The sequence below is a fragment of the Lissotriton helveticus genome, chromosome 2_1 (genome assembly GCF_964261635.1).
Source record: "Lissotriton helveticus chromosome 2_1, aLisHel1.1, whole genome shotgun sequence".
In the NCBI taxonomy this organism is placed as follows: domain Eukaryota; kingdom Metazoa; phylum Chordata; class Amphibia; order Caudata; family Salamandridae; genus Lissotriton; species Lissotriton helveticus.
The window spans coordinates 326,667,820-326,692,465 of record NC_136059.1 but is presented as its reverse complement, the minus strand read 5'-3'; the positions used below and the strand labels follow the sequence as shown (position 1 = coordinate 326,692,465).

General features: G+C 44.9%; 1 protein-coding gene across 2 annotated transcripts in view; it reads left to right on the top strand.

Moving 5' to 3' along the window:
- The window catches only part of ADAMTS12 (ADAM metallopeptidase with thrombospondin type 1 motif 12), a 2,873,463-nt gene that overhangs the window by 1,354,710 nt on the left and 1,494,107 nt on the right, over window positions 1-24,646 (top strand). For both annotated transcript variants that reach the window (XM_078677277.1, XM_078677276.1), the window contains one exon: window positions 16,739-16,884. In XM_078677277.1, the coding sequence (XP_078533403.1) occupies window positions 16,739-16,884 (146 nt within the window). The remainder of the gene's footprint in view (window positions 1-16,738; window positions 16,885-24,646) is intronic.

The window sequence follows — 24,646 nt, the reverse complement described above, 5'->3', positions numbered from 1 at the left end:
AGGGGATCAGTGATGTGGGATGTGGGTTTCAAGTTAGGTTAAGTGAATTAAGTCAGTCAGGAAGTCAGTAAGGAACATCAGGAGTACTTTTCTCCATTTCAAAAGTATTCTAAAGAAAGTCCACTTGAGGAGGGCTTGGAGAATTCTATGACATACCAAGGTATACATAGATCTGGATCATATGTTGTCTGGGCAATCAGAAGTCATTGGACTCCATTCATATTAGGTCTATTTACTTATGGCGTTGTGCAAACCCTGTACTGTGGACCCCCAAACTGGGAGCCAAGTATGTATTTAGCACTTGACTCTCAAGATAGCAAGGTGAACAATCTAATGTTTACTTAGGAAAGACCTATGGGGTGGAAACACAGACCTCAGCAGGACCATACATAAAACATAATATCAATAACCATTCAGTGCTTTTTTTTTAAAGGAAAATAATACTTTAACACATGCAAACTAAATACTGCATGTAAAATTACAAATATATACAAAATGACAGATGAAAAAGAACCAATGGTAACATTCTCTAAAATGCATCCCAAAAAATACTTAGGGTGCACAGTAAGGAAAGATCACAGTCACCAAATGGCCTTCTTAGCTCAACCGAGTCTTCTTATGTTTGGAGCACATTTTCTCAAACTTTTTATTGAGTTTAGACCACAATAGGTTGCACAGCAATTAGACCATAACGTTGTATGCAATCGCTATATCCATAATCAGCTTTCCGTTATCCCCTATCGTCTGCTGTTACTTGGATTCCTATCTTTGTAATATCAAAGGAAGGAGTCTAAAGGTATTCACGTTTCACCCTCAGTCACCCCCTTCCCTCCCCTAACTCCCTCCAGCCTCCCCATACATAAAGAGAAAACAATAAAACAAAATGAACAAAATAAGGTACTCATGTTGGTCAGAAGGAACATACTGTGAATGAGGGCATCTTCACGGACGCAAAGATGTTCTGCAGGACTGGCAAAAACAAGGGAAATATTTATGCCTGTTAAGGGCGAGTTGCGGGAGGCCCTGCCTGAGGAACAGCCATCAAAGGGGAACCAGTAATCAACCATATTCCTGGGCCCGTACCCAGTTCCACAAGTTCTTTCTCATCCTCCCTGACAGCCTCTAAGTACTCTCTATACCGGGGTGGTTAACACTTTCTTTCCTCTCAGCAGCCATAAGGCGTCTACTGACATAATATAAGTGTTCATCGTACCATGGCTCTCCCCTTCGTGCAGCATTCCTTCCATGGGGTGTTCTCTACGTCAATGGACTTATTTCAGAACTGAAAGAGGTGCAATGCACACATCCTAGATGGGCAGGCTATGAAAGGGAGCCCTTTTGAAAGATAGCTAATAAGAGAGTCCCAAGTGTACTTGAAATGATTCTAAAAATGTTGCTCATCCTTTCCATCGTGACTGCCTGCCACAAGCGGGCATGCCATTGTGTCAAGTTTGGAGCTTCCTTCTTTTTCCAGGCAGCAGCTATCGCAGTCTTCGCCCCAGCCAGACACAGCCACAGCACATCTCTATCTGTGTTTGTTTGGTATTTCAAAGGGAAGGCTCTTAGACTCAGTAGTGCGAATGTCAGTGTATTCGAGAGCGGGTTCCCTAATATGTCTTTAATCTGAGCGAATGTTTCAGACTAAAAGAGGTGGATTGTCGGACAGTCCCACCAAATGTGGTGAAAGTCGCCTAGGAGGCCTCACCCTCTCGAGAATAGGTCTGACATATCTAGGAAGCATTTTTTTCAGTTTGGTAGGGTACAAGTCAGTCATATAGAATTTTGTAATAGGCTTCACGTACGCCTTGGGAGTGATTGTGTTGAGTGATATCTTTCCATAATGCCCCCCAGCATCCCTCTAAAATGTTGTGCCCCTGAATGTGCTCCCAAAAGACAGCATGATGAGGTGGCTGAGAGGGCAATGTGCGGATTAATAAGTGTTCCAAAAAGGCTTAGGGCAAAAACCCTCAATGCCCCTGGTCACCTTCATAAAACTCTCTAGTGGGGTGAGTTCCTGTGTGGCCACTTCCTGTGTATCTGGTTGCAGTTCCCAGGGACGCAATTGCAAATATCAGAAGTGTTCCACCCCTGAGAGGTGAAAATTCATTTGCCAGTGCTCAACGGTGAGAATATCCCTGTTGTGAAAGAGGTGAGATAATGTAAGGTAACCCCCTCTCCCTCCATGACTTGAAAGGACCCGGTTGTGCTGTCTGAGGAAATGTCGATTGTAGTGAATTGGGGTGAAGGGGGAGTGGAATGTTGTCCTGGACGCCCTTTTGACCACCTTGTCTCAAGCTCTCAGGGTGGCTCCCATGGTATGCTAAGGTATTGGCTACCACAGTAAGTCCCAGATGACTCTCCCTGCAATAGCACTGTCCATGTGGAGCCAGTGCTTATCTAATCCCCTCTGGGACCATTCGGTTATGACTCTGAGTTGGTCGGCTCTATGATAAAGACTAAAATCTGGGAGAGCAAGTCCCCCTTCAGTCTTGGGGCATAAAGATAATTTAAATGGGATATGGGCTCTCTTGTTTTGACAAATGAATGTAGTAAGTAATGTCTTGAGCATCTTCAAGTTGTCTCCTTCCACATCAATAGGTACATTTTTTGGAACAAATGTCGGAATTTAGGCAGCACCACCATCTTGATCGCATGTATCCTGCAGAGCCGTTATAGGTAGGTAGGGGCCCCCCTTTTAAAGTCATCTTTCAAATTGCACAAGAGGGGTGGATAATTAGCCTAAAGCATATTTGAGATCTTAGGGGTTAGTTTGATGCCCAAGTAGGTGAGTTCTTTCTTTACCCATTGAAAAGGTGTCGCTGCCACATGTAATCCCCTCTCTGCATCACGGAGCATTAGATTGAGTAGAAAGGATTTGGACAGGTTTATGTGCAGGCCTGCTACTCCGGCAAATAGTTGGAGTACGCTCTGAAGGATGGCCAAGGAGTGCTGTGGGTCTGTACGGGTTAACAGGAAATCATCGGCAAATAAAGAAATCTTGTGACCCTCCGAGCCAAAACAAATCTCCCTGATCGACAGGTTTGACTATAATATTGCTGGGTGGGATTCAATGCTAAGGAGGGGGAGAGTGGGCGTCCTTGTCTCATCCCTCGCTCCAGCCGGAAAAGTTCCGAACCCACTCCATTGACCAGTACGCTAGAGCATGGCATTGAAAAGTTCGCTCGGACCATGGCAATGAAGGACTCACAGAAACTCCTACACAGCAGCTGCCACCGGAAGAAAATTGTCCTTAGTGGTGCCCACCGGGTGCAGTGTCTCTCATGGGATTGCTAAAGGGAACCTTCCTTCCAATGCAGTTTCTACTGGTCCCCGGACTGTCTGTTGTGTCTCTTCCACTGCCTCTCAGCCTCCAGTTCCTGGCTGGAGATGCTCTCAAACTGACGGTGAGTAAACGGTGTTCATCGCTAATTCCCTGCAGATTTGTGTCGGTGGCAGCTGAGCCATCGTGGATTACGTCCACATGGCCATCTTGGATACCCAAGCCCCCAATCTGATGCACTTTTAAGGGTTTGTGTGCCAGTAGACCCCAACACCTAAAATAACAATATTCCCATATATACCTTTAAAACATGTGATACACAGTTAAAAGAAACCAGGCCAGTAGACTTTGTCAGGTGCTACCTAAATTCGACATTTCACCAATTTTCATTAGTAAATATTGCAGAATGTTACCACAATATTACATTCATCCTTAAAACCCCATGCCTTTAGGCGGCCCCTGCAGGTTAGAGTGGTGGGGCGGTGTGGCCAGGTGAGGGGGGATTTCGAAAGATGACCACGACGGAAAATTAAATAAATAAATATTTGTTCCTTGTGGTCGTCTCGCGAAATCCCCCCTCACCTGGTCCCACTGCGCCACCACTCTTACCTGCAGCGGCTGCCTTTGGGGTTTAACATAATTTGATAGCAAGCACAGAGCAATGACCGTTTCAGTGAAAGGCCTATCTCTACCAACATAACAAAGGTTTTCAGTAACCACAGAAGACCAACAAAACCAATGGGCTCAAGCTCTCCAGGGACACATTATAAGGTCTTCCTTAACAGAGCTTCAGACAATCCCCAGGCTGTCCTACAGCCACTGACTCTCCCTCCTGTGAGGACTAGTCTTACACTAGTTTCATAACTAGATGAGGCTTCTTTGTGGGGCCTGCCCTACTCCCAAAAGGCCAATATACTCTTGGAGGTTCTTTTCCTCCTTCTGGGGCACCATGAGGCATAAGAAGCAAATTGTTCAATCCTAGCTGGACCTTATGAGACACTCTTTAGGCCCCTAGCAAGGACTTATGATTGGGCCAGGGCAGTGAACTCGGTTCGCAGAGTTTGCGGAGTTTTCTGCACTCCGTACTCCGCAGAGCTCATGGAGTGCAGAAAATGTTCCTCCACATAGTGCAGGAGAGTTTTTTCCATGCTCGTGCTCTGCTACAGTATGTTGGTGAGCACGAGCTGTTGCTCGGGTAAAATTTCTATCCGAGCGACAGGAAGATTAGTGGGAACTGCAGTTCGCCCCAGCACTCCGCGGCCTGTGGAACTCCGCTGAGATTTTTTGTCCCTTCGTGGAGTTCCACTTACTGGAACTCCACAAAGTCTGCCCTGGCCTCCTTATGAGGCGGCCACAGGTTGCCAGAGCTGCCTTTCTAAGCTGCATGTTCCCTTGTCCTTGTGGGGCACTCACACACTGCGTATGAAGAATTGAGTGCTCATGAGATCAAGCAGGATGCCTGCCCGCCTGGTCCTCTCATTGCGGTGCCAGTGGGTAGCTGGCTTTCGCACCTTCATACCCCTACCCAGATGCCAGACTGAGTCAGAAAACAGTGTTTCTGCCTCATCCTACATATGTGTGCACACTTATGCATCCATAGTCTGTGCAGAGTTTGTTACCACAGCTATGTATCTGCGGACATTTATTTAAAGGGTGGACATTGCGGTAACAGAAACTTACAGTGAGTGAGGTTTCCTGAGGGCACTGGACTGACAAAATTATCCAAAATAAGGTCAATTATTGACACATCTTCAAACAAAATTCATCAGATTCTGTCTAGACCAGTATAAAGGGTTAACACAAACTTTTGAAAAAGTTCCACCAGGAATACAGTGGGGATCGAAAGTATGACCTGCCCCATGAATAGCACTATTGATTTGCTTTACAGTGTCAGAAGTCTGTATGCACTTAATAAAACCTTTTGTGTTTTTTTCTTTTCAGCATTCACACGGACATTATAAATCACCAATAATGAGTTTTGCACTTTCTATACTAAAAATAATAATGTCCAACTCCATACACATTGATAGAGGGGCTTTGCATCACCTTGCAGGAGGATAGAGGTTTTACAATAGCAAAGAAAAAATATTAGGTCATTGTATTTGGAAAGATTTTAGCAGAAACACGTTGGATCGCAAAAACAGGTGCCAACCCTTCTAATTACTGATCTGAAAGACTTGATTCAAGAGAAAGGCATGCTCACTTCAAATAAGCCATCCAATATTCAAGGGTATGGTAAGTACAAACTGAAAACACCTTTTGATTGATAGGGATAAAAATCAATTTAGCCCCGATCCCGCGCTTGGACAGTAATGCCGTCTTATAACACAAAGGAGAGACCGCACTTAGAACAGCCCTTTTAATTGAAACTGAAAAGGAAAACACTACAGTACCGCTTTAGCATCTTCCTAAATAAACCCAACGCTCCTCTGTGAGTGCCACAATTTAAAGATAAAGGTCCTCAATTACTATATTTTGATGCACGGCAGCACAGCAAGCCTTCCTGCTGCCCTGCTGTGCGTCAAAATAAAAGGGCAGGAATGTGCCGTATCTAGAAGATACGGCACACTCCTGTCCTTCTCCCCTGTGCCCACGCACAAACAGAAGCTGCACACCAATGCGGACACCCTTGCATCATGGTGCAATGTAGCCTGCATTGCGGGGATAAATATTTTTGTTCAGGAAGGGACACCATCCTGCTCAAAAACAATCATTGATGGTATTTGCCTCTTTCGATGTGTGCTGCAAAATGCAGCATGCATAGAAAGGGGAAAATATGAGGAGAAATAAAAGTATTTCTCCTCTTCGTGCCACTTCAAGGATTCTGAAGCATTCCCAGCTTTATAAACCATTGTAAATCTGGGAATGCCTCAGGTTCCAGGGACGTCAGTAGCGGTCGGATGTGGGGAGGGGGTTAGTAATCCATGGATTACGTAGGATTACAGGTAAGTAAACATATGAATAAATAAAACGAATTGTGTTGTGTGCACTGGATCGCATTTGGGGATGCAGTGCGTGCAACGAAATTCGTTTTATTTATTTATATATTTACTTACCTGTAATCCTCCGTAATCCATAGATAACTACCCCCCACCCTGCCCCTCCCCACGTCACCCCCGGCAGCTACTCCCACCACCGACCGCTACTGATGGACGTTGTGTGGGAACACCTACAGCCACACCCATGGAACGTCCCTTTCATGCTGAGTAATGCAATTTTAGCGGCCCACATTTACAGGGTCTGAAAAGTCACGCAGGGTGACTTTACGTGGCCTTGTGATTATGGGCAAGCCCATTGCGCTGCCGGGCCATCAAAAAAGTGACGCCCCGGCGGCGCAATGGGCTTTAAAATGGTATTATGAAAACCACTCTTGCATATTCTTCACACCTGCCCCACCCTAGATTTTGCACACTGTAGTTTACTCAATGCAAGCTTTTCCCCCTGAATATACAAAACTGTCTTCAGGCCTGCCTTGAAGGCTCACATACTCGGCTAAGCTGCTGGTGCTGATGAAGCTGGGATTCTCATATAGATTTTTCCTTACCAATCCTTGGAATCCCTGGCCGACTAGATCTCTGTAGTCTGCAAAGAAGTGTAAAGGGAAGTTCTCTATTTTCACTCTTATGACAATTTCCCAAAGACCAAATACGTCTCAATCCAAAGTACCACTGACTACGGAATGAAGTTTAGAGATTTATTACAAAGCCAAAAATAACTGAACAATCAAGCACCTCAGCAAGAGGTTCAAGAAATAAACTGGCACTAATACAAACATAATCCTACTCAGGAGTCTCAGACGACTCAAAATAAAGAGCAATGTGAGTTCCAAAAGCATTAGGCAAGCAATAACAGTTCCCACTGGAAGTCTCGACTGCATCTGCTCTAAGGGGAAAGAAAGAATTAGTCTGTCCCTACACTGACCCTAAGGTGGCATCCCTACATAACATACCTCCCAGGCAAGAGGAAAAGGTGACAGCTGTGAAGGCTTCCCAAGAAGCACACTCACTTATTGCAGGTAAGTAGCCCAAGCTACCGAGCTTGTTCTAAGATGCTCTTTAATTTCTTCTGCCTAGTTCCCCCTGAGACCCCTGTCTAACTGCATTTCCAATTGGACTGCCTTAGACAGGACTCAGTCTGACCCTAACCGTCTCTAACTCTAACTCCGACTGCGACCTTTACTGCAACAGCAACTGACTCTCCCCCCTCAGGGCACATTCCCTAATACAAAACCCCAAAACAGTAGGCACGACCATGGCACACCTTCTTCAGGCAGGTGCAGCCCCTCGTACTTTTCCAGCACAGATTCCTCTCCTTCCAAAAACGGTTGCTGTGTCCTTGGGTCCCAGGCACGTTCTCCGCCAAATGTTGCATCTTCACATTCCTGTAGACTCCCTTTGTTCCTACTCCTACCAACCTAACTCCTAAAACAATGGATTATTCTATCTAATGAGCTATGTGGCCTTGCACCTGCAATAGAAATGCATGAGAAACAATCTTACACACGCTCTATGTTACATATCGAATTCAACTGTGAAAAGGAGCCTTTTCCCAAGGGATAATATTCAAAGTTGCATCTCTGGTTATGCTAAGAAAAATACTGTTAGGCCTCTGCTGGCAATTTCATGTCTCAGCTCTTTACGCTTTTAAATGCATTTCTAATACAACAACATAAGCAACACATTTAAACCATTCCAAAACAATATTTCATTACATTTCTAAACATTATTCTTTTTCATGTTAGAGCATCACGCGTTTCTTTAATGGGCAGCCTATAGGTGTAGCTTTAATATGGCACACCTTGCCTCAACACTCGGGCATGACCGAAGCATTTTATTGGGTAATTTGAAAATTAACCTAAACCAACCTTTCGCTGAGCTTATTCGGAACAAAGACTATTAAATTCCACTATTCACAAATGCCTACGATTTTTTTTTCTTATAAAGTTTTGTAAATTTGCAATAGTACTATTAATAATACATCTATACATTTATTGATACCAATTAGGGAGAGATTTATACAAAACAAATTCCAAAGCATTGATTGAATATATGCAACAAAAAGTGAAAAGATCTCCTACCTTTTCAAGGTGACAATTTAGAGGCCAAATGACTGAGCAGACCAGTTTGGAATAGATTCCCCCTCCTCCTCAGCCTCCAACCCCCAACCCCCACTGATTTTAAGACTCAGAAAACAGAATTAGTGGTTTGGGTGGACGTACTGATGAAGAACGTACGTTATACAGTTGCTTGTATCTTCTTAATTTGAATCTCCACCAGCCCGCCACGGACCACCTGAAGATTTTATTAGGGGTCTCCATTCCTCACCCCCCCCCCACCCCCCCATCTAACCATGCCAAGGTACCATCAACTGAGTCTTTGCTCTGTGTATTCGTTTTTTCCTGTGCGCATCTGTCAGCTCTAAATGTTTTAAATGCATAAACAACTCTTGCTCTCTTTGGCAGTGCTGTAAGGAGTATTAACATTTTCCTCTGATTAGTAACATCTTTTGAAGATTAGTGAGACATTCTGACCTTTCCAGATTGGCTGTCCAACTGAATAGTCAAGTATAGAATGCTGTACATAAATAATTGAAATGGATTTTCACTGAAAAGCTAAATCTGTCAAAACAATTTCGACTTCTTTGATTAATTTAGCGCGGTTCTTTCTTTACAATCCCCCGATTACATGTCTTTTTTTATCGACTAAGCCATAAAGACACAGACAGAGAGCAATGCCGTCAAGGAACTAAAAGGCCCCCTGCTGGTTTTCCTCAATCTAACTCCAAACCGGCTGAGCGATTTACTAGAAAATTATAGAAGTATAGTTTCTAGGAAAGGAAAAGGCTACTTAAATTCACTGTCTGCCACATGCTGGCTAGTTAAAAACCTTTTAGCATTTAGAACGCATGGCACATTCATTGCACTTTATACAGAAATTAAAAAGCATTGGGGTTGTGGCATTACTTATTCTCCAAAGGACCGATACATGGAAATAAGTTGTCTCACCTCCAAGTGTTTTTGAATCATTGAATTATTTAACCTTGTGCAGGCCGAGCTGCAAGAAACGTAGGGCTTGACTACGAGTGGGTCGGTTAGTTCCGATCCCTGCGTAAACCTTGTTTATGCACGACTCGGAATTACCAGTTAAAATGTTAATGTATTTAAGGCATCAGCTAATTATCGAATGCGTTAAATACCTCAAGCTTTGTTATATTTCAGCAGGGCAAATCACACAAAATTTAACAGGGAAAATGTCTGGATACGCTATTTACTGTACCATGCGGATTTTGGTGCGTTAAAAACCAAAATCTGCATGTTATTCCCCACTAGCCATTATAGGTGCTATTTATCTGTGGTATTGTTATTATTCAGGTGCACTTAATAGCACCTACACTCGTAATCAGGGCCATAGTGCTGCTTTACATTAGAAGTTTGCTTTACCTAAAACAATAGGGCCTCTATGGTATCATGATGGAGGCCAAGTTAAAGAAACCACGATCGCATTGTGAAGAAGAGGTCGTAATTAACATTTAGTTGGGGCAATACTAATTCGGCATACTGAATAAACGTTTTTGGGCATATGTACAAGCCCCTATCATCACAGGACCGTCACTTTTTGTGATGTTCCTGTGGCAATAGGGGCCTTGCCTTATGTACAAGGCAGCGTTAAGCCACTTAACATGGCTTAACCGCATGTGTGCGGGCGGAATTCTGCTTGTACGCTGAGATTTTTTAAAGCGCATGTTACGTGACGAGCTGGGCTCGTCATCAGTGTGCCAGGAGGCTACATCATGACGAGCCCAGCTCGTCATCAGCGTAGAAGGGGTTAATGCTGCCTTGTACATAAGTCACCATTTCACGCTATGTTTAGCGTGAAAGGGGCGTGCAGTGGGTGTTGCGGTGGGCGCTCCACCGCAACACCCATTGTATTTGACGTTGCCCCCTATGTACAAGGGTGGCGTACATAGGAAACAGCACCAAAATTAAGACCAGGAAAACCCTGGTCTTAAGTTGGTGAAACGAGGAGAAATGCATTATTTCTCCTCGTTTTTGCTTTTTCCATATGTGCTGCATTGTGCAGCACACATGCAAAAGGCAATATTCCATGGTTTGTTTATGTACAGGAAGGTGTCCCTTCCTGTACATAAACAAACCTTTTAAATAAATGCCATTTTTTAACTTTCTTGTGTGGTGCATGAAGCAGCACACATGAAAGTTACAAAATTGCATTTTAGGATTGTTTATGTGCAGGAAGGGACACCTTCCTGCACATAACCAGTCCTCCCCTGCACACAGACACCCTCGCACTCTGGTGGCTAACAATAGGCTCCACCACTTCGATTGTACATATCCCCCTTGGTTTTTTAACCAACGGAGGCCCTTATGCATTCACTCTGGTGGACGGATTTATTTGTTAATCAAGTAGTTAAAACCTGATTAGAATCCAGGTCTCAAAGTTTCAATGTCACTAAGCCAGCACTTAGAATAAAGCAGATAACGCACACTTCACCACAACACAACATCACATAAAGCAAGCAATGCTTCTTGCACACCCACGAGTAATCATGCACCAATGTGTTAATGGATAAACTGCAAAACAACACACACTAGCTGCTTATGATAAACTCCATCACAACCTAAAGAAGTCTGTCAAACTGACAGCCTGAAGGGCCATACCACATCAACATAGAGCCACCAGCAACATGAAGAACAAACCTGCGCTATCCTGACTTGCCTACTCACACCAACATCACTTCACCCTGACCCAGTACTCACCCACCATCTTACAAGTCGAAATGTATTCAATACAAAGACCAATTATTACACACTGAACGAACAGAAGTCTCTCATCTAGATATAGAACACAAAACATGCACCCAACCACAGGTAAGATACCCACCTCAGCATTGCCTGTTGGACTCTGCAGTCAGCTGGATACACATATACAAGCACCACTTGGAATACTAAGACATGCTATATAGCCCAAAAAAAATTAGGTACTAATCATAGCCCCCATTATCACAACTGTGTGACCCTGGCCACATCAAGTACTTGACTGTGACCCAGTATGCTCATGTTTCTTATTTGATGTCACTAGAAAGAGGCTTAACGTCAGGATTTGCATTAGAGGAAAAGGGAGCGTTTGTCAGAAGGTCGCAGAGATGTTAGAGTGGGCATTATTCATCTATCACTGACTGAGGCAGTAATATCAATGGGCTCAATTAAAGGCCCACATTGTACCCATTTGGAATCGAAACAATCAATCTGGGTAAGACATTCCATTGTTTCTTCCCCATAGTGCAACATGAACAGCATGAATCGACCCTCAGCAAATGGTGATGACTTAGATCTGACGTTATATCCAATGACTGCTTCACCTCTCACAGTAGCCAGGGACATAGCAGTGAAACGCGCAATAACTTTCAGATAGTGATCGGGACTGCCATACAATACACTGATTCAGAGACTGACATGATAGAGCCATTTATCAAACATATATTTCTTTTTAAAACACCCAATTGTTATGTACAGAAAATACAGACTGTGTGTTTCTTGAAACAGGCAATAAAGAAGAAAGAACACGAATAGCCTGACTGTTTACATAAGCAGTCTAAGATATTCTAGTAAATGTCAACTTTTTAACACTCTTAACTGTTACACAAGTATCGACTGATGCAAGGCCTGTCTTATGCCCTTTCTTCCAAGGCCTTTCTGGACATTAGGAAGACCGAAGGGTTGTCGCATCTGATGTATGTGTGCCACCAGCGAGCTATCCAATCAAATCCTAGGAGGTTAATACAGTCTTTCATCATTTTATATTCAAAAAGATATGCAATTGTATTTAGCAACACTCGTGCTACAAACCACAAGAGAACAGCAGAAACCTAGAATGCATGGCATCCATTCACATATCGTGGCCCAGCGCACCGGAAAGGCCTTTCTTTAGCATGAGCAAAAGACCCAACACTTTCAGGAGAACCTGAACCTCTAATCCTGATCTTGAAATCTGTATCCAGAGACAGCTGCTGCCTGTATGCTGCCATCAAAAAAGGTGTTGCAGCAAGTAGACACTTCATACCTGGTCATCAATTAAGCAACAAAGACTGTGAAATCACACTCCCTTTCAGTGGTGACTGACAGAGATAAAGAGTGGTGGGGTGGATGGGTTGATGGGGTGTGGGGGGGGCACAGGTGGAGTGCGCGGGGAGCAAATAATTAAAATACATTAAAATAGGCTTATCTGGTGCTGCCGGCCACCTTGCAAACCTCTGCATTCAGTTCCTGGTCCAAGCAGTCTCTGGGACAGCATCACAGACTCCCCATCCAAACCCTGCACTACTCTCAAGCATGCGAGCAGCACGGGGATTGGCCCGAGTGGGCTGGATTAACGCTCGCTCAGACACAGGAAGTCTGTGATGGTTCTCCAACACGGCTGTACAATACAGCTGGGTTGGAGAAAGCTATGTCAGATTGGCCAGCCTAAGATGGACGGCCAAAGTGCCATGTGCCCTTAAAAGTGCACCAACCACTCCTCCTCTCCCCTCCCATGGCCCAGCCCCACCCCTCCCTGCACCCGCTGCTCAGCCAGCAGCAAAAACATTAAACAATAATAAAATATTGCTTTGTTTTTCAGCTGCTGGCTCTGAGCCAGTGGGGTGATACGCTTCTGCCATTGCAGAGGAGCCACTGCTGCTCCATTGAGTTTTTATGTCAAAGAAAATGATATCATACGATATCATTTGAACCTAACTCACATGAAGTGACGCCATATGACCTTCATTTTTATGACATCATACTAATTGCTGTCACTTAAGCTTAGGGGCACATTTATCAATATGTCACGCAGCGCAACAAGTCACCTTGTTGTCATGCGTGACAGGGAAAGAGCAAGACTGCACTGTATTTAACATTTTACAGCACATTCTTGTTGTTTCCCAGCCGGGTGCACAATGTGCTGCATAGCACTGACGCAGGCACTCATGCACCATGTTGCAAGATCACCTGCATTGTAAGCAGGACTGTTTTTTGTGCAGGAATGGGCACGTTCGTGCACTAAAACAATCTCCTGTGCATACTGCAGAAATCATGAAAAGAGGAAAAACCAAGGAGAAATAAACATATTTCTCCTCCTTACGCCTAACCTGGGAAGACGTATCACTTAGTGGGGACGTGGGGATCCATGAACCCTCCCGGTCTTGAGCCTGCAATCTGATCAGCTGCCAACACTTCAAACTAGAAAGTGTTGGCAGCCGTCTTGTGACTCAGTTGAACTGAGTCACAAGAAAAAAGGTTAAAAACAAGAAAAGGGTTCAGGGTATAAACACCCTGACCGCCTAGGCCTGCTCAGGGGGTCACTAAAGCTTTTCTTTTTTTAAATTTTGGGTGGTCTTCATGGTGGATATGCGAATCCGGCATAAAATGTTACAAAAAACAAAGTGCTGACTTCTGCGCTTCATTTCCTTTAAGCCCCCGTGTGGACAAGGTCCCGGGGCAATGAAAAAATTAGATTTGGGGGCCTGCCTGGGCACCCACAGCCCAGGGACCGCCATATCCCAGGGCCTTATTCATTGTTCATGGGGGGCTATGAGGCCCCCCCCCGCAGCCCCGGGAACTGCCACGTCCCAAGGGCTATAGTGCTAATAAAATGCGTGGGTGGGCTCCTGCCCCCCCCACGCAACCCAGGGACTGACATCTCTCCTGCGCTATTTAGATAATCATGCATGGGGGCTCCTGCCCCCCCCCACAGAGCCACGTGGACTGCCACCTCCCCGGGGCTTTGTTCAGAATAATGTGTGGGGGGGCTCATGCCCTCCCCACACAGCCCCAGGGACCACCAACTCCCATTTTGAAAGTAACCCCTACTTTCAAAATAGGAGGTTGGGCCAGGCGGTCCCCCTCCTGGAGCTGTAAATGGTCCTGGGGACAGCCACCCCCCAGGGCCGGCTCCAGCAATGTCCCGGGGTAGCCACCCCGGGACATTACATGCCATATGGGATGCTACTGCTATCCCATAGCAAAGAGTCTGCTCGCATTGAACAAGCAAGAACACTTTGCTCTCGCTTGTTCAAAGCGAGTACACTTTGCTTCTTACCCCCAGGGAGCTCCATGTCAGCAGCTCCCTAGGGGTAAAAAGCCATGTCGGCTCCCGTAGGCTCCCCTTTAGGCTCCCCCTGCGGTCCCCAACCAGCTAGCCACACCCAGGGTATGGGAGCACCTTCCCCAAAAATGGCCCACGAGGGGGGCCGCTCACTCCGCTACATTCTTTTTTTTTTTTTTTAAATGACCGGGCCAAAGCCACTTTGATTACACTGAAAAACCATAAATAGAAACATGGACACCACCTTCGTGCTCCATTTAGGTGCCCCTATTTATCACATTGCTAACATCAGGATTAGGTGGAAATGGCCAGAAGGCAAAATATGAATTGAATGGCATTTGTCATTGATGTTGACAATCATTGGCTTCCTTAAGTGTGAGTTCACTCTAGATTATTCTTTTTACTAGCAGCATCAAAACTTTCTGAATTGTATCTGCAGATGATCGGACCAATGATCAGACCCTTTGGTGGTTTCCCCAAAAAAAGAAATATGTTAAAACCTGGGGTACAAAGAAGGGAGTGTTTATGGGAATGTACAATGATTGTGTAGACCACTCATCTCAGCCCAAACCCTGCCATAAATAAGATGATTCTGGAATGATTTATTAGGCCATGCCTACTATGAATAAGTCTGGCCACAGCTTCTAGAATCACATTATTCACACCTTAGAAGTTACTGTACTTCAGAGTCCTGCAAAACCGGTACAGGACACCTGTCCATCTGTGCGCGTCTGGAATGCTTCCCCGTTCAAGCTGGTGGTACTAGGCAGCCTATGACCTGAATCATATTGTCTGGCACTGCACTAAAACTCTTGCAACACTAGTCTAACATTTGAGCCACGCTGTCCTCTGCTAACAATACGCCATAGACCTCTTCAGCATATTTAAGACTACTGAATTAATTGAGAGACTTGACAAATCAGTCACATCACAGAATTGGGTGGTGGTGGCACCACTGGTGCGGACTAAACTCTGCATACTTTGGCACCAGAGGAAACAGACATTTCCATCAGAGACTGAATTGTTGGTAGCATCATTAGAACAAATCATTTATAAGGTCAACAACCAACTAATTAGTTATCTTTGACAGGATTTTGAGCCACATTTTTAAGGGTGGGAGCCCTGCGGTAGCTTGACCCTCGTTTAGGACACTCTAGTGTTCCCGCTCCAGCACGGATGGAATATTGTCAATGTGGGTCTTGATGAACTAATGTGGAGAGCCTGCCAGATCTTATAGCCTTGGTTTGGCATACCCCTCTACTGCCCTGGAAGTGATGACCCTGCGCAATACACGTTGAACACGACCGAAGGTACCGTAAGTGTGCTACTCACCCAGACTTCTGGCCTTCACTGAATAACCTTATGATTACCTCAAGCCACCTGGCTACAACGCCTGCCACTCCCATTAATACGAGATGGTGGGCTTGTAACTTTCTGCCTCTCTTCAAATGGCACACCCACCAACCTGCCCCTGCACAATTTCCTCTTTATTCATCACTGTTTTTTAACCTACATGACACCCAGGTGTGGGACTCATTCACAGTCAATTAGTTGATAAAGGTTTTAGTATTGCTGTATTTGAGATTGTATTGTCCTGGACAGTTCAAGATCAAATGTCCTCTTAGTTAATTATACCTTTTACAAGGCAACATTGTTTAGATGCATCTTGCGAGTCAAATATACTTTATGTGATGTGTGCATGGAAAATCGGAATAACGAATCTTTTGGGAAAAGAAACAATAATATATTCAAATTGTGAACTATCAAAATAATATACAGATATATTTTTCGTACCAGGATAAGAAAAAATCTATTAGAGCCAATCGCCCCCAATAGGATAGCTACATATAAATAATAAAATGACAGCTTTATTCATTTTCTTATTCCATATTGTCCATACAATCCTCTAAATAATTAACAAAATAGCCTGTTGCACAGAGTATCAATTTAAAAGACCGGTATCACTTCAATGTTAGTTTTCACTTCACAAATCGTATAACCATAATTGTTCTGATTTTCCGCCGACGTCTTATGTAAATCCATCATGTGACTCGCCTCTTCTATTAACTTGTTTGTTTTGGGTTAATAACAAGATGTTCCAAACAGTGGAAAATTAAGACTGTAACACTAAATTTCCTTAAGAAAAATGATTTAATACTGTAAAGGTTATCAACTTCCCATACCTTCCTGTTGAAATAAAATTTCTCATTAAATATTTACATATGTATTTTTCTCTCCTACAAAATATAATTTCTTCCTGAAGTTTGTAAAAATTAATATTGACAACTTTGCACACTCCTACGAAAAATACAACAGTTTTTTTTTGGTTGTATTTTTTATTTGTATTTTTGTGTTTCTTTAGTGGTGTTTCACTGGTGAATGTGTAACTGTTGGAAAACACCCGGAAACGGTCAACGGAGGATGGGGCATGTGGTCACCTTGGTCCCACTGCACACGTACCTGTGGGGCAGGAGTTCAGAGTGCAGTAAGGCAATGCAATGACCCAGAGTAAGTATATTTTCCCTTCCAATGGAAACTTGAATTCATTGTTTGAAACAATGTACAATGTTTACATAGGGTTCTAGTAACAAAATGCACATAACAGCTATTCGTTATGCTGCAATGTGATGATACCTCCAATTTAAGCTGAACAGACCACTTTCAGAGTTGTTGCTCTGTACCACAACTAAAAGTTTATACTTTTGAAAAATCACTGTAGACTTCATTTGAAGTCGAACACCTTGATATACTTATGTATTTATAGCGACATTAAAATAGCAATTCAAAAAGTGAAAAAAATGTAACTGCTCAAAGTCCAACCTAAATATACAAGTACAGTTCTCTATTTGTGATTGCCAAGATAGACACCACAAAAACCATGTTGACATGGTTTTACCCATTTTCTGATAACATACTAACAGATTCAGGTGGAATAACCATGACCATAATTCTACATAGATCACATACAATGAATACACTAACGCCAGTAGAGTGGAACAGACACAGGACTAAGGAGGACAAGACATGGCATACCTGTCTTCAAAAGTTGTAACCTTACCCCTATAAGGGCCAGATGTATGACCCTTACAATTTGCGACTTGCAATTTGTGACCCGCAAAATGTAATTTACAACAGTGTCTTAGACACTGTTGACGATTCCTAACGGGGTCGCAAACTGCGTGCCTCATGAGGCATGCGCAATTTGCGATCCCATTGGGAATGGCTAGCACTCCTAGGAATGGTGGCCTGCTTGGGTCAGCAGACCACCATGTCTGTGACTGCTTTTTAAATATAGCAGTTTAAAAAAAAAATGCAGCCCGTTTTCCTTAAAGGAAAACAGGCTGCATTTAAAAAAGAAAATTGAAACGTTTCTGTTTAATTTTTTAAGAGTAGGCAGTGGTCCTTGGAACCACTGCCGGCTCTTAAAGAATATTTTTTGCATCCATTCACAAAGGGAAAGGGCTCCCATGGGGACCCCTTCCAGTTTGCAAGTGGCTTACCAACTACATGAAGTAGGTGGTAAACTGTGAGTGTTTTGCAGCCGCAATTGCGGTTGCAAGATAATTATACATTGAAGTGCGAGTCGCTATTAGGAAGGGATCCCTTGGCATGCCCCTTCCTAATAAAGAGTCACAAACCCTATTTTGCGAGTCAGTGATAGGGTTTGTACATTGAACAGACCTATTTTCTGGTCACAAACGGACTGTTTTCCCGTTTGCGGCAGCAAAAAGAGGTCGTACATCGGACCCTCAGTTTCCTCCTATATAAGGAGTAGAACATGGACTTTTGAGTGATATCTAGCTATCTCTGGGAGTAATAATTGAAATTTATGGCAGTCATATATTGACACAGAGTCAGGAAGTGGCTCATTCACTTTGATAGTGGGGACACCTACCACCTTAATAAACACGTGCTGGTTAATTCTCAAATGTGTTTCACTGAAATTCTGCTCAACCTCTGCTAGTTACCACATACGCAGCGGGCAATTCAGAAGAAAACTGTTTAAAGTTCAAGCAGTACCAAAAATTCAAGTCAGGAAATCCACACTATGAAATTAGCAAACCAATTTGGGAAAATATACAAAAATGTTATGAGCTAGAAGAGCACAACAATATTAACATCAAATGAAGGGAACCAGAGATTTGATTATTTATAGTCGTTGGGCAAAAAGAACCTACGAAGAATAAAGCACCATTGAAAAATACCAGTTTCAAATTGACTAGGCATAATTTCAGGTTAACCATGTTGGAGTGGAAGTCAGGTAAATAAAGTAGATCATCCTGGTAAAACACTTTTATCTTCTGACTTAGTATATTGTTCGGAAGTTTGAATGTTCCAGTGTGACAAAGTCCAAAGCTGATGACGGTGAGGACCCTTAGAAATATACATTGAGCTTCCACTGATGCTGTTGGATTGGGCATCTGTGAGTGGGACAAAGCTGGGAGTCAAGGTTTTACTTTTGAAATTAGCCATTTTTTAAATCTCAATGTCCTCTAGTGGTACATGCATGGACGTTTTATTTGGGCTATGTTGGACTTGTCCCTTTTTTGCAGGGTCATCCCTGAACTTTTTGCCTTTCTCCTAGCCTTTTTTCTGACATGGTGTTGGTGTTTTTAGGACCCTGGGCACTTTAACACTGTTGTCCAGTGTAAAGTGCATGTGCTCTCTGTGGTAAACATGGTAGGATTGGTCTACACCTGTTTGGCCTATTTAATATACCTGTCAGTCCCTTGTAAAGTGGTATCTCAGATACTCAGGGCTTGTAAATTAAATGCTACTGGTGGGCTTGCAGTGCTGATTGCGCCATCCACCGAAGTAGCCTTTCGAACCTGTCTCAGGCCTCTGCCATTGCAGGGCCTGTGGGCGCATTGTTACTGCCGCTGTGACGTGAAACCTAAAGTGTGTGCCATTTCTGTGACCCCCCTTTTACTGCATGTCTGTCACCCCTAAGGTAGGCCCTAGCTGTCCCTATGGGCAAGGTGCATTGTAGGTGAAAGGTAGGACATGTACCTTAAGTGTTTGACATGTCCTGGTAGTGACAAACAGCCATTTTGGTTTCTCACTGCTTAGAGGCTGCCCTCCCATAGAAATGCATTGAGATTCCCTGATAAGTATTTCAGTGGTAATTCCTGATATGAGAGGAGCAGTGTGGTCAAGTTTTGTATAATTGGAGTGGCGATAATAAATGCTATGCAATGGTGTGCGAAGATTTTAACTATTTTAGAAATGCCCCATTTAGAAGTTGGCATTTCTGTGTGCTATGTGTCTGCCTGCCTGATGTGGATTGCATGTCTGGCTTTGGAGTGACAGGGGCTGGTGAGGTGTGTGTTGCTCCAGGAGGGGCAGGGTGAGTCAGCACTAGGATAAATAGGGCCTCTACCTTTGGAGTAGTGGGAGGAGTAGTTCCCTGAACCTGAATAGGTCTGTGCCTGCCTATGTGAATGCTGGCTCCACCCCCTGTGGTGTGTCAGATGACGAGCCCCCACCTAACAAAGGGGAAGAGGAGCCTTGTCAACAAAGTGCTCCAAAACCCCCCAGAACCAGTTTAGGCTGGTTCCCCCAAGACCTGTGTCAGGGTAGACAAAGCAAATTTTGATATAAATATTGGGGCTGTGACCCCATGAAAATGTTATGCTTTTCCTGTGTTTCCCTGTGACGTGGGGGCTTGCTGCTGCTGGACCCCAGGAGTAACCGCCTCTCTGCTGGAGGGTCCTGTGTGCTGCCTGCCTGGGCCCAGCTCTGCCCCTTTAACTTTGATGGCCCTAGATCCTCAGGAGTGCTGTGTGTGGACTGCCTGGAGAAAGCAGAGCGTGCAAGCTCTGCAGCGCTGTGCTGCCAGAGCAACCTAAGGAAATCACTGCATTGGGATTCCCCTTCACGGGATAGGAATTTAGCGGGAGCCCACCCCGCTTTCATGCCCAATCGAGCGGGAGCCCACCCCGCAGTGTGGTGTGCCATTGCGGAAGCCCACCCCGCATTTGTGCTATTCATTTGGCGGGAGCCCACCCCACAATTGCCAGCTTTTTGTTGAGCTGGAGCTCGCCCCGCTTCCATGCATATTTGAAGTGCGCGTGCCCACCACGCCTGTGGGGTTCATTTCCAGGAGGGAGCCAACCCCACATTTGCATGCTCTTTTGCGGGAGCCCACCCCGCAGTGATGCCGGTTTGGAAAGCAGGTGCCCATCCTACATTTCACCGCCGAGAGGGGAGGCGCCACAGTTGAAGACCCGACCCGGAAGCCAGGCAGCCGTGCCTGATAATGGCGGGGCCGTAGTCCTGAAGCCTGCATACTCCCGAGAGGGGCTCCCATGAGTTGGAGAGAGTCCCCTGGTGCTGGCCAGGAAAAGAGGAAGACGCCACTCCAAGAGAGAAGAGCCCGGAGCCTACCCGCCTTTGTGTGGGGTCTGCCAATGAGCCCCTGGTGAGTCAGGGGGGCTGAATGCAAAGCAGGGCTGGCGTTCCTCGAGGCACATTGTTGGTGCCTAGGGTGAGCCTGCGGGAGGGGGACTGCCGGGGCACATTGTCGGTGCCTCCCCTTTGCAGGTAGGAGAGTCTGGTGAGCGGGGCTCACATCAAGCATTGTTGGTGCTCAAGCGGCACTATTAGTGTCAGTGCATATTTGTTGCCCTCAGCTGTACCGCCATTGCGGACTGCTGCAGCGCGAGGCAATTAGGAGTCCTGGGGTGGGGCTCCAAGGGAGCAGTGGTACCCGGGCTAATTTTGACACAGCTGCACCACACCATGGCGGGCAGCTGCAACGTTGGGGGCCATTTTGTTTTAGAGTTCCAGTGGGGACCCAGGAGGCACAGTGGTGCCAGTTTTTCTTTGTGCCAATCCCACCTGCCCTGCGAGAGCGCAGGCAGCTGCAATGTATGGGGTCCTTTTCTTTAATTAAGGATTGGGTGAGTTGCACCCCGCGCCCCAGCGCATCTGCACAGTATGTTTTCACTGCTGAGGCAGCCGGGGGGCCATTTGAGAGGCCTCATTTCGAGCCCTGACTTTCTGGACAAAGGGCATTTGAGACCAAAGGAAGGCCAGGTGGCCTGGGTTCAGCTTTATGGGGGTGACAGGTCGCAAGAACCTGATGTGATTTATGCTCCTGGTACCTATGCATAATGTGTTTATGCTTCTAGTGAGGTTTGGGCCTAAGGTGTTTTTGTCTAATGTGATAATGCTGAGGTCATTATTGTATCAGTAGTTACTGGTTGTGTTTTATGTTTTTTACCTTCATTCTGACGATTCTGACCGTGGCCCGCTTGGCCTCATCCTGTATATAATCCCCTGTAAATATTGCCTAGTGCCAGTTGGCACAGTGTACATTGTGTGATTATGATTCTAATATGTTTTGGATAATACAAAGGCTATTTTTATATATCCTTGTGTGGAGTTACTATTGTGGTGTGCCTAGTGCGTTGCAGCTGTGTGAGTGTGTTTTGCAAACGCTTTACACATTGCCTCTGGGATAAGTCTGACTGCTCGTGCCAAGCTACCTAGGGGTTGAGCAGAAGTTATCTTCAGCGTGTAACTCCCTTGCCCTGACTAGAGTGGTGGTTTCTGCCTGGCTTAGGCGCATGCCCTAGCCAACCGGAAATCCCATTTTTAACTGGCTGGATTCCACAAGGCCAGATTCCTTAACTGTGAGGGCCCAATCACACCAATTTCAGCACTGCAAAAAGTTCAGAGCAGGTCAAACCTGGCTGTCATGCCCACCTTGTGTGTGGCCTCCCTGGGTAGGTCTGAGCACATTATCCTGGTCCTACAGGGATAGAAAAAAGGAAAGCCCAACTTTTCTTCAACTGCTGGAAAAGTTATTTCTGGGCACTCCTGCAGCATTGAGATCTTTATAAACACTACATATTTTTAAGGAATTGTGATAGTTCTGTTGTTTCTTAGGAAGTGCTTTGAAGAAAATGCAGGTGGTTTTGGTTTAGTCTAAATGAACCAATGAAGGTCTATTAGTATTGGCATAATATGTTAATTTGTTTGTACCAGAGACGGACCTTGCAACTGAATGTAGAACAGTTTTTAATTTCTCATTGATGGCTTCTGTTATTCTGATAAGAGCTGAGTTCATATCATCAATGCAAGAAACAAAAACATCATAGATAACTAAACTAAAATACAGAGGTTTCAGAAAAGGTTTTCAACGTTTTGCAAACTTTTTGCCTGGACAAGTATCATGGGACTAGGACCAACCTGCCAACCGATCCATCGAGTGTACATCTCTGGTGGGTCTGACTTTGACACAGCTCCTGCTATGTTCTCTGTAGCACCAAATCTGTTTCAGAGGGTCCAATGTCAATCAACATCCAATGACGTCAAACCCTCTTCCGCTGTCGCCTCCAGCCTTGCCCCTCTGAAGAAATCTGACTTACAGAAAAGAGTCTACCTCTAAAGGCAAAAAAAAAAGTGTCTTTCATGTGCCTTTGGCACGCACGCCAAATACATCTGAGCGGCAGCTGCCATAAAATAGTTCCTTGGAGGGTGGTAAAACACACAGTGGCGTGGTTGAAAAACCAGTGATGCCACTACCTGTGCAGATGGATGATGGGAAATCCAATAATGTCACTTCCTGACTGAGGTCAAAATACCTACATTTGTCCATGGAAAACAACAAGGAGATATGAGGTTATTTACTGGTATTATTGTTCACTTTTAATCTAATTAGTGCTAATCCCTAAAATGGGGGTGGCATACTAAAAATAGAAAACGACCACCTGGTGCATTAAGTTCACCAGCGCTATCGGTATTATAGAAAGAGACGCACAAGCGTCTGCGACCCCTTTCTATAATACCAAGGTGCCCCGCGGCATGCAAAGTGGGCACAAATGCCTGTTGTGCCCCTGTGGCACCTTCTGTAATACGCTTCCATATATCTCTCTCCTTCCACCACTCATTTTTCCCCATCTCTCAATATAAGGGTAGAAATTTAAAATGCCTCTTGCACATCATATCTACTTAGACACTAACAGCAGAAAGGATTTCCTCACCATCATCAAAGATTTCACAGTGATTCATGCCATCTCCAGCAGACCTTTCCAGAAAGCTCTTGGAATTCTTGTGTAACCAAATCACCTCCATATTCGGAAACTTTGACCCTCAACCAGACCCAGTCACCATTGCAACTCAGCTTCCCATCACAACTGAAAAACAAATCACATACCTCGTGGCCCACCCTCAAAACCATTGAAATTGATGCTAGTATGAAGACCATCAACTCAGGAGCCCATCTCACCTTTGCCTGACCACGCCTTATCCAAAGAACTCCTACCATTCAGTGAAGCACTAACACCCATCCTCAACACCTACATTGGCTCAGCCACATCCCCAGACACCTGGAGCATGCCACAGGCATGCATCTGCTGAAGAAACATTCCCTGACTCAGCCACACTTTCACACTACTCAAACATCTCCCTCCTATCATACTCACCAAAGATCTTGGAGCGACTAATCAACTGATGCCTCACCGTCCACCTCTGCAATCACTAGCACCTCAATGCCATGCAGCCTGGGTTTTTACCTGTACAGAAACAGCTCTGATCGCCGCCACATACGATATCCTTATGATCCTAGTCAGAGGAGACACATCAGCCCTCAGTCTCCTGGACCACTCTGCAGCTTCTGACACCGTCTCACACCCCGTCCTCATCAGGTGCCTGCTATGAGATTGGTATCCAAAGACGTGCTCTCTGCTAGATCTGTTCCTTCTTAACAGATAATACACAAGCTATCAGTCTGTCACCTTACTCCTCAGAAGCCCACAAACTTATCTGGTAAGTGCCTCCAGATTTATCTCTCAGCCCCACCATCTTCAATGCATATTTGATCACTTTTCGGCCAATGTCCTCAATGTCAACATCCTTGCCAATATCAATGACACCCAAGTCATACTGTCCCTCTTGGATAAGCACACCAACACAAGAAACAAGTTAATCCCTTGTATGACCAAAGTCGCTAACTGTATGAAAGCCAACTGTATTAACACCGACAAGACTGAAGTATTGATCTTTGGCAATAACTCTTCACCATAGCATTCCAGCTTGTGGCCAAATGAACTCGGACCCACACCCAGCATCCACGACAGGAACCTCGGAATAATCATCAACAGCAAACTAGACAGGACCGCAAAAGTCGTTGCCCTCACTGTATTTTACTCCCACTCCCTTAAGATGCTGAGGAAGATCTTCAATCGGCTCCCAAGCACATCTAGAACTCAGCAGCCAGACTCATACTCAACCTCCCATACAGAAATCACATCACATCACACCT